The sequence below is a fragment of the Prionailurus viverrinus genome, chromosome B4, assembly GCF_022837055.1.
Source record: "Prionailurus viverrinus isolate Anna chromosome B4, UM_Priviv_1.0, whole genome shotgun sequence".
Classification (NCBI taxonomy): Eukaryota; Metazoa; Chordata; class Mammalia; order Carnivora; family Felidae; genus Prionailurus; species Prionailurus viverrinus.
Genome location: NC_062567.1, coordinates 108,788,051 through 108,801,045, shown reverse-complemented (window position 1 = coordinate 108,801,045; position 12,995 = coordinate 108,788,051). Strand labels below are relative to the sequence as shown.

At 48.7% G+C, this 12,995-nt stretch overlaps 1 protein-coding gene and 1 long non-coding RNA gene across 3 annotated transcripts; one reads left to right on the top strand and one right to left on the bottom strand.

Annotated features, from left to right (window-relative positions):
* Window positions 1–212: 212 nt before the first annotated feature.
* On the bottom strand, window positions 213–1,572 carry LOC125169547 (uncharacterized). Its single transcript, XR_007153723.1, has 2 exons — window positions 1,435–1,572; window positions 213–733 (listed from the first exon to the last, which is right to left on the bottom strand). It is a non-coding gene; the product is annotated as an uncharacterized LOC125169547 (long non-coding RNA).
* A 1,402-nt stretch (window positions 1,573–2,974) lies between these two features.
* On the top strand, window positions 2,975–7,447 carry DUSP6 (dual specificity phosphatase 6). Of its 2 annotated transcripts, XM_047864952.1 has the most exons (3): window positions 2,975–3,747; window positions 4,391–4,828; window positions 5,910–7,447. In XM_047864952.1, exons 1-3 carry the CDS (start codon window positions 3,348–3,350, stop codon window positions 6,215–6,217), a joined length of 1,146 nt encoding a protein of 381 aa, XP_047720908.1. In that variant the 5' UTR covers window positions 2,975–3,347; the 3' UTR covers window positions 6,218–7,447. The 2 variants fall into 2 exon arrangements, with proteins under 2 accessions (XP_047720908.1, XP_047720909.1); XM_047864953.1 differs by lacking the exon at window positions 4,391–4,828.
* Window positions 7,448–12,995: the final 5,548 nt, after the last annotated feature.

The following is a 12,995-nucleotide window of genomic DNA, read 5'->3' as shown; positions in this document are numbered from 1 at the left end:
TTAAACTGCCTGGGGCATTCCTCAGAGGGCTTTTCTGTAGACTGCCAAGCTCCAGGCGGGCTGTTAGGCAGGCCTCAAAGGGCATCTGGATGAAAAGGACTCAGACCATTGTGCAGGCTGGGAATTAAGAGCGATAAAAACATCAACAGCCAATAGCACATCACCATCAGGCCAGGAAGCTTCACCCATTTAACCATCTCAGAGAACCTATTAAGTGGATATTTTTATTATCTTCATTATGCCACATGGAAGATGAGGTTTACAAAAGATGACTTAACCAAGGCCACACGTTTAGGAAGTGATCGGGGCACAATTTCAACCCTGGCCACCACGCTTCAAAGACCCTTTACGCCCCTCTTCTTAGAACCGAGTGGTCCGAATGGCATTTTCTAGAAAGTGCTGAGAAGAACTGACATTCCGTTGATGTAGGATTCGGAAGCATAGGTCAAACTAAGCGGCTCTGTCTTCAGGTTTGAGAAGTGTTGCGGTTATCCTCCCAAATTCATGCCCAGGTAGTGCACTTTTACAATAGCGAAGTAACAACCGACTTCCCTCCCTGTCTCTTCTGTTGGAGATCCCAGGCTGAAAGATTTTACCCTTCGCAGTTCTACTGCCGAGCGTCTTGCCTCGCCCCCAGGACCCAGTGACTGGAACGTCTTGGGGTGGGAAGGCCTGTAACAGGTGGGGGTGGATCGGAGGCTTCAACTCCAGCGCAGGCCTCCTCCAGTTGGAACTAGATGATACCCAGTGAAATATGGGAATTTTGTTCCAAGGGATGCCCAAAAAAGGCGCGGGGAGAGCGCGCGGCAACCCCCACCTTCGTTGAACACGCTCCTCCAGGGGCGGCCTGCTTGCAGCACAGCTCCAAAATTGGCAACCTGGGCCTCGCAGCCGCCTTTTTTTAGCCTACATTCCCCAAACCAAGGAAGAGGCGGGTGACTAAAAATGCAAATCGGAGCCGGGGCGTCAGCAGGCAGGCCCGTGGGTGCGGGGCGTCTGGCTGGGGGAGACCCCGCGACCTCAGGTGCCCTCCGCTATACTCGCGGTGGGCGCCGGGAGGGGCACTTGGGGAGACACGCTCCCCTTCGAACCACTGCCCCCGCTTCCGCCTCCCCGGCGGCGGCGGGACTATGCGCGGCCTCTTTTCCGCCGGGGGTTAGGGAGGGGAGGCCGGATTAGGGCCCGCGCTTTCCGGCCGCGGGGCCCCCCTGCCCCCAGCGCCCGGCCGGCGGTACACAGGTGGTTTTCCGCTCGGGAGGGGCAGGCCGCGGCACTTTTATATAACAATAGAGCTCTGCGCGCGGGGTCTGCGTCTCCTCGCCGCCGCGGCCCCCACCCGGCCCCGCCTCCATCCGGCCCCCTGCCGGCCCGCCCTGCTCCCCGGCGCCGCGGCAGAAAGCAGCGAGCCCGCCTGGCCGGCACTTCCTCAGTTACCTGCTGGCCCTGCAGAGCGGCCGAGACGTTCCCTGCGACTCCCAGCCCTCCGTGGAGCAAGGGGTCCCGGCAGGCACTCCTCCTCGCCTCTTACCCACCCCAGGCCGCGTCGGAACCCCAGAGGCCCGCTTTCGGCCCCCCACCCGACCTCAGGGTAGCCCAACGCCCAGCGCAGCTGAGCCAGGAGGCGGGGGCGACCGGGTGCTGGCCAGGAGCGCAGCGCGCAGGCGCAGCTGGTGCTCGCTAGTGCCCTGCGACCCGCAGTGGAGGGGGCTGTCAGGGTGAGACCGAAGGCTCCCCTCTGACAGGCCTCTCTAGTCTACCGTAGCTGATCGCGGAGCCTGCGCGGGCCCCCGCAGGCCTTGCGGTAGGACTTCCCCACGACACGCCGCTGGTGGGGGCAGCCCGCCCGGCTCCGCGCGCCCAGAATGTACCTAGACCCGGCAACCGCGCCAGACCGGCTCCTCCGTCGGAAGCCGAGCTAGCTGCCCAGTAATGATTAACGAGCGCAACCCCCCAGCGCGCGGTGGGTGACCGCAGGAAAGCGGGGGGGGTAGGGCTTGGATCCCCGGAACAATGGCTCATAACGCCCCAGGCCGCTGGAGGGGAATAAAAGCATCGAACTGTCCAACCAGTTTGTTTCTGCAGGCTCCACTGTTTAAAAACAAAATAAAGTAATTTAAACGCTATTAAAAACAAACAAAAAAACCCCCATCAACCTTCCTTCCTATTATCTGGACAACCAGGCACTTGTTTGTTTGCTTGCTTGCTTGAAAATGTTCCAACAAAATCCTAGTTTGTTTCGAAAGATGTTGGATTAGCATTTAACACCTCATCGGTCACTAAAGCCCAGGCAGTTCACCAGCCCCAACACAGCCTCAGCTAAAAGAACATCAGAGCAAACAGAGCTGGGCTTTTTAAACTGGCAAACAAATGCCACACACCGCCTAAAGAAGGGCGGAGGAGGGGGGGGGGTTCAGGCGAAACTCCTGTCCAAATGAGTTTAAAGGGAATAGAAGGGAAAAAAAGCACAAGTTTTCTTAAAGCTAGCTTGCGAACACAGGCGTCACGAACAAGGGCTTTTGTGCCTGCTAATTGCACCATTTGTGCGCAAAAGTTCCGACGCGAAGTGTGAACTCTCAACAGAAGGAAACATGAGACAACTGAAGTGCCCTGGTTTATGTGCCCCGCTCCTCCTCCGCCGCCGCCTCCTCTTCTTTCTCCTTCCTCCCGCCGAGCCCGCTGTTGCAGCTTGTTTGCACTGGGGCTTATCCGGAGCGGAAATTCCTTTCCGTTTTTGTGAATGACAAACTCATTAACAATTCATCAACACAACCTGTTCCAGCCGGCCCGTCCCCACGGCAACAGCCCCTTCCGCAGCGCGCTCATTGGCTGGCCGGGAGAATGTATCCATTGAGACGCTCGCTGTTTGTATCCATTGAGGAGCTGCCTCGCGCAGGGGGTGTGCGAGGGTTGAGTCCAAGGGAGAGTGAGCAAATCGAGGTTTGAATAATCCGAGGAGAAAGACGCCTGGGCGGATTTGAGGTGCAGCCTTGAAGGGAGGGATTAGGAGCCTCTGGACTTTTTTTTTTTTTTTTTTTTTTCTCCTCCCCTCTTAGTAGCAGGGAGTCCGAATTAATTGGATTTCATTCACTGGGGAGGAACAAAACTGTCTGGGCAGCTTCATTCAAAGAGATTCATTGACACCAAGAGCGAGCGGCTGCAGCGGGGTGCAGCGGGAACCGCCGGCTTCACTTCTGTCTCGCTTTCCCCAACCGCTAACACGGTCTGGGAAGGACGAGGTGGAATTAAACCCCGCTCAGAGAGCGGCAGCTTCGCGCAGCGCGCTCGGCCTATGCCTGCCCCGAGGGGCGTCTGGTAGGCACCCCGCCCTCTCCGGTAGCTCGACCCCCATGATAGATACGCTCAGACCCGTGCCCTTCGCGTCGGAAATGGCGATCAGCAAGACCGTGGCGTGGCTCAACGAGCAGTTGGAGCTGGGCAACGAGCGGCTGCTGCTGATGGACTGCCGGCCGCAGGAACTGTATGAGTCGTCGCACATCGAGTCAGCCATCAACGTGGCCATCCCGGGCATCATGCTGCGGCGCCTGCAAAAGGGGAACCTGCCGGTGCGCGCGCTCTTCACCCGTGGCGAGGACCGGGACCGCTTCACCCGGCGCTGCGGCACCGACACCGTGGTGCTTTACGACGAGAGTAGCAGCGACTGGAACGAGAACACCGGCGGCGAGTCGGTGCTTGGATTGCTGCTCAAGAAGCTCAAGGACGAGGGCTGCCGAGCGTTCTACCTGGAAGGTACGCGCCGGGGGAGCCCCGCGCGCGGGGCCGGGCGGGGGTCGCGGGGCTGTGCGCTGCGGGCAGGGCACGAGGACTGCAAGTGGCCCTGCTGCGCTTGACTGGCGCTTCTGAGTCGCGCCGCGGGGTCGGGGGACAGCCGCCAGCTACCGGCTGCGAACCTCGAGCGTCCCGCACTCGCGAGCAGGCTGGCGCAGAATCCACCAGCTTCCGGCCACAGGCACGGGTTGTTTCTTTCTAATGATTCCTCCTGCCTACCGGGAGTCTCCTCCACCTGTCCCTGCTTTCTATCGTTCGATCTTGAATCGAGATTTGCAGGACGGGAGAGGTCATGGTGTGTGTGTGTGTGTGTGTGTGTGTGTGTGTGTGTGTGTGCAGATCGTACCTCCTGGTCCCTCAAAATATTTTTAAAAGTTGCCCTTTTATGCATCTCTGGATTTAAAAGAAGGGTTTCCAGGGAAGGCGGGCCTGTTCGTTCCACTCGCGAGGGTACACATTTAAGTGTCTTTCTGTTATAGTTGGGTCTGTGTGTAGGGGGTTCGTAGGGTGCTGGGGTGTTTCCTGCGCCCGGCCGCGGCTCTCACTAGCTGTGAAAACTACTACGGGATCTCAGGTTGCACTATTGCCTTTCTCGTCCTGGCAGGTGGCTTCAGTAAGTTCCAAGCCGAGTTCGCCCTGCACTGCGAGACGAATCTAGACGGCTCATGTAGCAGCAGCTCGCCACCGTTGCCAGTGCTGGGGCTCGGGGGCCTGCGGATCAGCTCTGACTCCTCCTCGGACATTGAGTCTGACCTTGACCGAGACCCCAATAGTGCAACGGACTCGGATGGCAGCCCGCTGTCCAACAGCCAGCCTTCTTTCCCCGTGGAGATCTTGCCCTTCCTCTATTTGGGCTGTGCCAAGGACTCCACCAACCTGGACGTGTTGGAGGAGTTCGGCATCAAGTACATCTTGAACGTCACCCCCAATTTGCCGAATCTCTTTGAGAACGCAGGAGAGTTTAAATACAAGCAGATCCCCATCTCGGATCACTGGAGTCAAAACCTGTCCCAGTTTTTCCCTGAGGCCATTTCTTTCATAGGTGAGACTAATTAAGAGTCCTTCCTCAGACTTTTAAATGCAAAATTCCTAGCCATTCATAGAACTTAAGCTGTTAACCTTTCTTGCTGCCTGTTAGCATGTCTGATTGCAGGTCTCTAATGTTACAAGCAGGGAATTCTGGTTTATCTTCTTGCTGAAAGAAAGAAAAAGTGCCTTTTGACATGGCTGCAGACCACAGGTGTCTTTGAAATGGTGCTTTCTGCCACTTTGAATTCAGTCATTTGAGAGCGGGCTGTGTATTATCGGGCAACAGAATTTTCTCACAGTCTTTGGACTCGGAAAAGGCTAGCTAGAAGTCCTCCCCATTGACAGGAATTTTAGCACTGCTTTATAATTTTAAAAGATCTGAGAGTTATTTTAGGACATCAGGTTAGTTGTTGGAAAGCCCTATGAATGCTAGATGTTGTAATTCAGTTGAATGTTACTGTGATACGGGTTCACAGTGAGACAGTGAGGGTAACCTGAGCCCAGCAGGAAGGACTGTGGGCTGGAAGCCTGGAGAAGCGAATCTCCAGGCATTGTAATGCATTTCCTATTACAAAGGAACTCATTTTCAGGCCATGTCGACATCCTGTTCCTCCTAATGGGCTGTCCCCTGTGACTTCCCTCTCTCTTTTAAAATGCCTGAATACCTCCATTGTTAGCTGCACAACAGTTGGAGAATAATTTAATAGACCCTTGCAGTCTGCTTGTCTGTATAAAAGGCATTCAAGACCATATTGCAGGGTTTCTGGTATTCACATGCTGAGGCAAAGAATGCACACATTAAGGATTTTTTGTTGTTGTTGTTGGCAGAAACTTAATACAAAAGCTCCCTTTTCAGAAAATATCTGAAATATGTAATTGTGCCCAGTGTACATGTTTTATCTCAATGATACATTTTCTGCTGCCTGCAGGGTCCAGCTGCCACACACGATTCTTTTTTCTTTCTTTCTTTCTTTCTTTCTTTCTTTCTTTCTTTCTTTCCTTTGTCTTTTCCTTTAACTCAGTTTTTAGGCTAATCATTCACAAAGCGTGGTTTTCGGTCTACTGAAAGCTTGCCTTTCTTTTTGTGTTTACAGATGAAGCCCGGGGCAAAAACTGTGGCGTCTTGGTGCATTGCCTGGCTGGCATCAGCCGTTCGGTCACTGTAACTGTGGCTTATCTTATGCAGAAGCTCAATCTGTCAATGAACGATGCTTATGACATTGTCAAGATGAAGAAATCCAACATCTCGCCCAACTTCAACTTCATGGGCCAGCTGCTGGACTTCGAGAGGACGCTTGGACTCAGCAGCCCCTGTGACAATCGGGCCCCCACGCAGCAGCTCTATTTCACCACCCCCTCCAACCAGAACGTCTACCAGGCGGGCTCCCTGCAATCCACGTGAGAGGCCCCACACGCCTCACCGGATGTGTCCGTTCCTTTAGCCGTTTCTCTTGGCAGCATCAGCTGGGCTGCTTTCTTTGTACACGGCCGCAGGTGTCAGAATGACACCAGTTGTCTGTATTAGACGAGGTTCCCACGTGTGGAATTGGTTATTACCATGGGAGAGATTTGCTCCATTCTTATTGGAAGAACAGAACATGCTGTATAGATACGGGCCATAGGTTCGCTCCCCGCCCGTGTGTACAGCCTACCCAGGCAGGGACTGGAATTCTAGGGTCGCCAGGTATATAGGGTAGGACCAAATGGTAGGGGAGGAGCATGTGTTTAGGGCCTCGTATGACTGTTTCTTTTTGCGCCTGGAACTGATTACATACTGTCTTCAGTGAAGACGGATTCAATTTTGCATATAGAGGAGCCAAAGAGAGGTTTCAGCTCTGTATTTGTAGTATCAGTTTGCAAAAAAAAATATAAAAAATTAAATAAATAAATAAATAAAGGTAATAATAAAGAAAACAAATCTGATACTCCATTTGATTATTGTAAATATTTGATCTTAAATCACTTGACCGTGTTTGTTTCAATTGCGTTTGTTTTTTCTTTGATGGGTTTAAAAGAAATCATCCAAAGGGAGAGCAGTACGCCACTTCTTACAACAGAAAAACCAGAAATGTTTGCTCTTTTCTAATCCAAAGGGTATATTTGCAGCATGCTCGACTTCACCAACTCTGAGTCACGTTTTCGTGGACACTGTTCTCACTGAGACCTTGTTATGGTGCAGCCTTTACTCTCTTTCATATAATCTTCCTTGTGATTTTTTTCCCCTTCTTAATGTAGTTTGACTATGCCTTACCTTTGTAAATATTTTGGCTTGTGTTGTCTCAAAGGGGATATCTTGGAAAGACACCAAAATCATGGGCTCACTTTTTTTTTTTTTTTAAACTTCAGCTGTGCTAAACAGTATATTACCTCTGTACAAAATTCTTCAGGGAGTGTCACCTCAAATGCAATACTTTGGGTTGGTTTCTTTCCTTTTTTTAAAAAAAAAAATTTGTATAAAACTGGAAGTGTGTGTGTGAGCTTGGGTACCCGGTTGATAGGTGAAGTGCATATGATTGTGGAAAGGGAGAGTCAAGTTGCCCCATTATGTTCATGGTGTAAAGTTTTGAGCTGAAATTTATTATAAGAATGTAAAACCTTAAATTATTAATAAATGACTATTTTGGCTATTGAATGTGTATTTTTTTTTTAAATCTCTCTTTAATTGTACCTACCTGTGAAGTGATACTTTTAAGGAATTTTTCAGCGGGGAAGTGAAATTGGCTTGTAAAGTACTACAGGAACAGCAGGGCAAAGTTCCCATCGCCTAAGCGATCCCAGGAATGTTTTTCAGGTGTAGTTTATGACATTAACCGCTTGCTTCAAATAAAGATGACATCATAGAATGAACTGGCTGTATGATGTGTTCCGACAACACTTTATGAATACAACTCTGGCTCATTTAAGAAAATAGGAATGCCCTTGAAGGAAAATGAAGCCATACAGCACACCTTGGTGAAGTATAAAGTTTGGCTATTCCTGAATAGTCATAAAGAGGGGGTTCCGGAATAACAAGATAGTCACAGTGTTAACCTCTCTCCTTCCCTGTCAGGGCCTTCTACTCGATAATACACATGCCTGGGAGAACTAGGGATAATTGTTGCGCCAGTTTGTTACTGGGGCACTTCTACCTGCAAGCTATCCGAGTGTCGGAATATCAAGTGAATCGGAAATGATGTCTCCCCTTTCCTTGCTCCCGCACATGTGGCAGGCATAGCTAAGCTTCTCACCAAGCCTGGATGTGGGCTTTAAAATTTCACACTGACACTTGAGCTAAAACTTTGCCACTCCTGTTCTAATGTGCTTTGTGCTTAGCTGGTTTAGAATGTGGGCCAGACGCTACTACTGAACCTTATGTCGAAGTTATTTTAAACAGTACCTTTCGAGGTAAAGGCTTAATATCCTGTCTTTTTCCTTGGGACATCCCCTCTCCTTGTCCCAAGTGTAAAGATACACAAACCAAAAATAAAAGTAAAGGGCGGGTGTAGGAAATCAAAAGAATTAGAATTTTCAAATGAATTTAGCCCCTTCACCTGCATCGAGGAGAGAGATGAGCTTTTCACCCACAGGTGCGTGTGAGATGCCAGTTGGATCATTTGGTGATCTACGTTATGAGAGGCGAGTGGCTCTGATTTTATGGCAATCGTATCAAACAGTCCAGGGTGACTTCTGGCAACTAAGCATGTTTAGAGGGCAAACAGAAACAGTGCAGAAAAGTACCAACTCAGTCTTTCCCATTTGGGTGCCCCAAGTCAACCAGAGCTTAGAAAGGAGAAGTGGGTTGCAGTTCAACTTGGCTCGTGTTAATCCAGTTCTGAACGGTTTCCGCTCCTGGCATTCCCTAAACTGCCTGTTCAAAGTAGGGATTTGCAAGCAGCGTTAGCAATTTCCTGTCCAGCTGCAGCTCAAGTAGCTGCGTGCTTTTTCTCCCCCTTTCTTTTCTCTGATTTCTTTTCTCTTTCGTTTTTTCCTTTCTTTTTTCTTTACTCTGGACTGTGGATAATTTTAGTGCATTTCCTCTTTGTGGATTATCATCTCTTTTCCTCCTGGAACCTGCATACATCGAGTCCCCTCCTGCTCTGCTCCAGCCGACAGCTGGCCTCCTCAGCACTTCCTCTAGTTCCACTGTGGGTTTGTTGTTTGTCAGTGCACTTCTGAAATTAATAATGTTTTCTGGCCAAGTGCCACAAGCCATTACCACAAAGGGGAAGTAACACATATGAATAGCAGGAAGCCATGCAGGGTCACAGTGTGAGCTGAACCTGTGGAGGGAGCATAATTGAGCCTGGCCCATTCAGCAAGTGTCTGACAGCGATTTGGGGAGAAGGGGCTCCCCGCGTTTAAGCAGCTCAAGCTGTGAGGGGAAAAAAAGAGTCCAATAAATTGGTAGCAAATGGCCTTTGTCATTAGTCTGAATAAGGGAGAGGGAGCAAGAAGAGTTTAGGGCCCCCATAAAGTTGCAGTGTTTGGGATTTCTACCCCCCCTCTCCTGGCATATTGTTTCATCAGGCTGGTGACAGAGTGGTGCCCGCTTCCCCTCTGTTGCCACAAAAGGACTCCTATTAAATGGGTGGTTTTTACGGTTCACGCAGGCCAGAAGATTCAAAGAGCTGTTCTCTTTCTTTTTCTTCTATGGAAGGTGGAAGGTTGTAACTGACAGCATGGGCCCCCACCTCGCACTGTGCCTGCCTTTCTCCTGGCTGTACCTCAGTCCCCTCGGCTCCTTTGTGCTTGCAGGGGCTGGTGAAGGCGATCATTTCGCATCTTAGAGTTGGGCTTGCTTCCTGAATGGAGCCCGCACGGTTACTAGGGCAACCTTTGCCAGCAGCTGCGGCTCCCAGGCCTCCCTCCTCACCTGCTGTCCCCATTAGTGGCTTCGTCAGGTCTCTTCCTCAGGAGAAAACGTTACCTTTCCCGGTCTACGAGGGGGTCGGGGGGAGGGTAGGCTGCCTTTCCAGAGATGAGGTTATCTTCAGGGTTCATGGGGGCTGTGCACTGGTTACTGGTCTTAAGATTAAAATCAGACTAAGAAAGGTTTATCTGGGGATAGAAAGATCCGCACAGCCCCCAAAGGAGTGAAAATTGGAGGCTTGCCCCGACCCAGCAATTAGGAGACCTGAACTCTAACTCTTGCTTTCTCACTAATGAACCAGATACTCTGAGCCAGTCACCCAGCCTCCCTAAGTTTCTTCTTCCTTGTCTGTAAAATGAGAGGCTTTACCTTTCATTCTGGGATTCTCTCATAATTTCAGCCTTCTGGTCACGGATTGGTGACACATGTTAGATGATAAAATGAGACGAGGAGCAGGCGAAAACAAGTAACATTTATGAAGGGTATCAGATGCACAATATCATCTCACTTAATGCTCAAAACAGCTCTGTGGGATCGATCCTATTATCACCCTTATTTGTCACTGAAGAAATGGAGGCAGAGAGATGCCTAAAGTCATCGAATGGCAAGTGGTAGAATGCAGCTTTGAAGCTTTAGCTCTTGTTGTAAACTGTTTGTCGTTGGTCTTTGCTCGTTTTTACAAGGTGCCCTTGGGTTGGCTAGGAAGTGGTGACCCCGTTTCATGGCTGAGGCAGTGGAGGAAGCAGAGATTAAGTGGCCTGCCAAATTAAACCCAAATTCAACAGTAAAATCATGAGAAAGCCACAGGACCCCAGCTGATGTGTCACCGGAGGGATGTGGTGTCCCTTCTTCTCTCTCCATGGAGAACCTGCCCTATACTGGGTCCATGAGCACATAAATTACAAAACTGATTTTCCTAAGGATCTCTAGGGTGGCTAGCATGTGTCCAGCCGGCCCACACTCCTGCCCACACACCCTTTTCAGGATTACACAGTGAACTGACCCCAAAGAATTCACTTCCTCACTCTGATCCCTCCTGAAGGAAAGCTGATGTGGGAGGAGAGAGAAAGGGAGACAGACACAGAGACATAGCTGTAGCTGGCGTTAAGTATTCTTGAAAATTCATCTTTTAAAAAAAAATCATTCTTTGGACATTACACTGTTTCAAGAGGATTTGGGTGGGGTACAAATTTAGTTGCAGTTACTCAGTAATAATCATTTTTGAGAAGATCCTGCGGACTTTCAAATACCCTTACTCCTCTTGTGTTCTTATCTCATTTGGCCCTGAATCAGTCCGGTTCTGATGATGGAATCCTCAAACTTCTTTAAAGTCCAAAATTGATCTCCTAAGAGTATTTAAGGGCACAAAACAAAGTTCAAACACTTCACAAATATTTATCCAGGCCTTGATCTGTGTTGCACTGATTCAATGAAACAAGGTTGAAATCAAAGGCAATGGAAGACTTAACGAGCCCTCAAAGGCTGAAGGCAATGTCATATTTCGAAGTTTGACCACTTAATCTTTCTGCTAGTGTCCCAAATCAAAGCAGATCCCCCAAGGAACTATCAGGCAGGTCCTTGTATGTCCCTACAGGCTGCAATAGTCAAAATTACATTTTAGGCATGATATTTTATATATGAAAGGATTAACAGCCGACATGTATGCAATTTGACCCACCTACCTCCCTGTCTTGTCATGGAAAATACCTTTTGAGAGTGTATTTATCTCCAGTGCTTTTTAGGAAAGAGAAGTTTTGGACCGCTTGTATCTTCAAAAATGAACCCTTAACACACAAAGGAAAAAAGAAGAAATACCATTCAAGACTTGATTATATGCTAAGCATCAAGCAAGTCTAAAAAAGCAGCTTCTTCTAAGCTAGAATTCCCCCTTACCTGCTTTTGGAGACAACCTAAGTATTACATTAAGCCTTTTTTATTAGGTCCAGTTTCATTCCTACAGCAAATATTAACAGGAGAAGGAAGAAAGAAGACAGGACAAAGAAGGGGATTTGGGGGAGCATGTAGCTCCCAGGGCAATTATAGCAGGAACACTCCTTTATGTTCTGGTTGTTACTGCTATGTAACAGACCACCCCAAAACTTAATGGCTTCAAACAACGATAATCACTTATTCTCTTCCTGAGTCTGCATTTGAGCAGACCTCTGCAGAGAAGGCTGATCTCTCTTCAGGGTCTTATTATCTAGAGTAGCTCGACTGTGGGCCAGAGGCTCCATTTCCAAGATGGCTCATTCCCATGGTTGGCAAGTTGGTATTGGCCGTCAGTGAGAAGCACAGTCAGGGCTTAGGGCCAGAGACTTTGCTTCTTTTCCGTGTGGCTTAAATTTTCTCACAGTACGGTGTCTGAGTTCCATAGGTGAGACCCCAAGGGAGAGAGCCTGGTGGAAACTGTACTGACTTTTAGGACCTAGTCTTCGAAGTTACTTCCGCTGTATGCCGATATCTACGCCATTCAAAGACAGGAGATGAAGGTGGGGTAAGATTCTGGAAGAGAACATGGGATGGAAAATATTGTTGTAGCCATTTTGGGGAAACACTGTCTGCCACATCTTATGTGGAGACCGAATGTCAGACTTTAAGAAGCCATAGTGACCCAGATGAGTCTCATGATCCCATCTCATCTACATTATAGTTGTCAAGAACTGGTGCCATTATTTTCTCAATCCAGCCCTGTTTTCATCTGTCTCTAACATTCACAACAGAGCAATACCATCAAAAAAAAAAAATCCTTAAGATTGACCGTAAAATAGAATATGAAATAGTTTTATAAAAGAGTATTAATGTTTTCATGTTGGCAGAGAAAATGTTGTTTGAGATAGATTCACACCAAAGTTATTGGGTGCGATGACAGCGAATTGTTTTCAAGCAAACTAGTATTCTATTGTATTTCATAGTATTCTATTGTAGTAGATCATCTTACTTTGATAGGCATTTGAGTTTTTTCCATTTTTAACTATTATGAACAATACTGCTAAGTAGATCTTTGTGCATGTACCCCGATGCATACGTGCACACATTTCCCTGGGATATACCAGGGAGTAAAATTGGCATAACCTGGGTAGATCCCCAACTTCAGATGATGGGGTGGTTGTGCCAATTCACCTCACCACCACCAGTATTTGAGTTTTCATATTGTTCCGTATTTTTGTCCACACCTGCCATTGTCAGACTTCTTAGTTGGTTTTTTTTTGCTGACCTTGAGGATATGAAGTGATTACTTATTATGATTTTAATTTTCATCATCGGATTCCACATGAGGGTGAGTCCTTGTCTTGATTGGTCAAAGGAGATTATATTTTGCAAGGTTCCCATT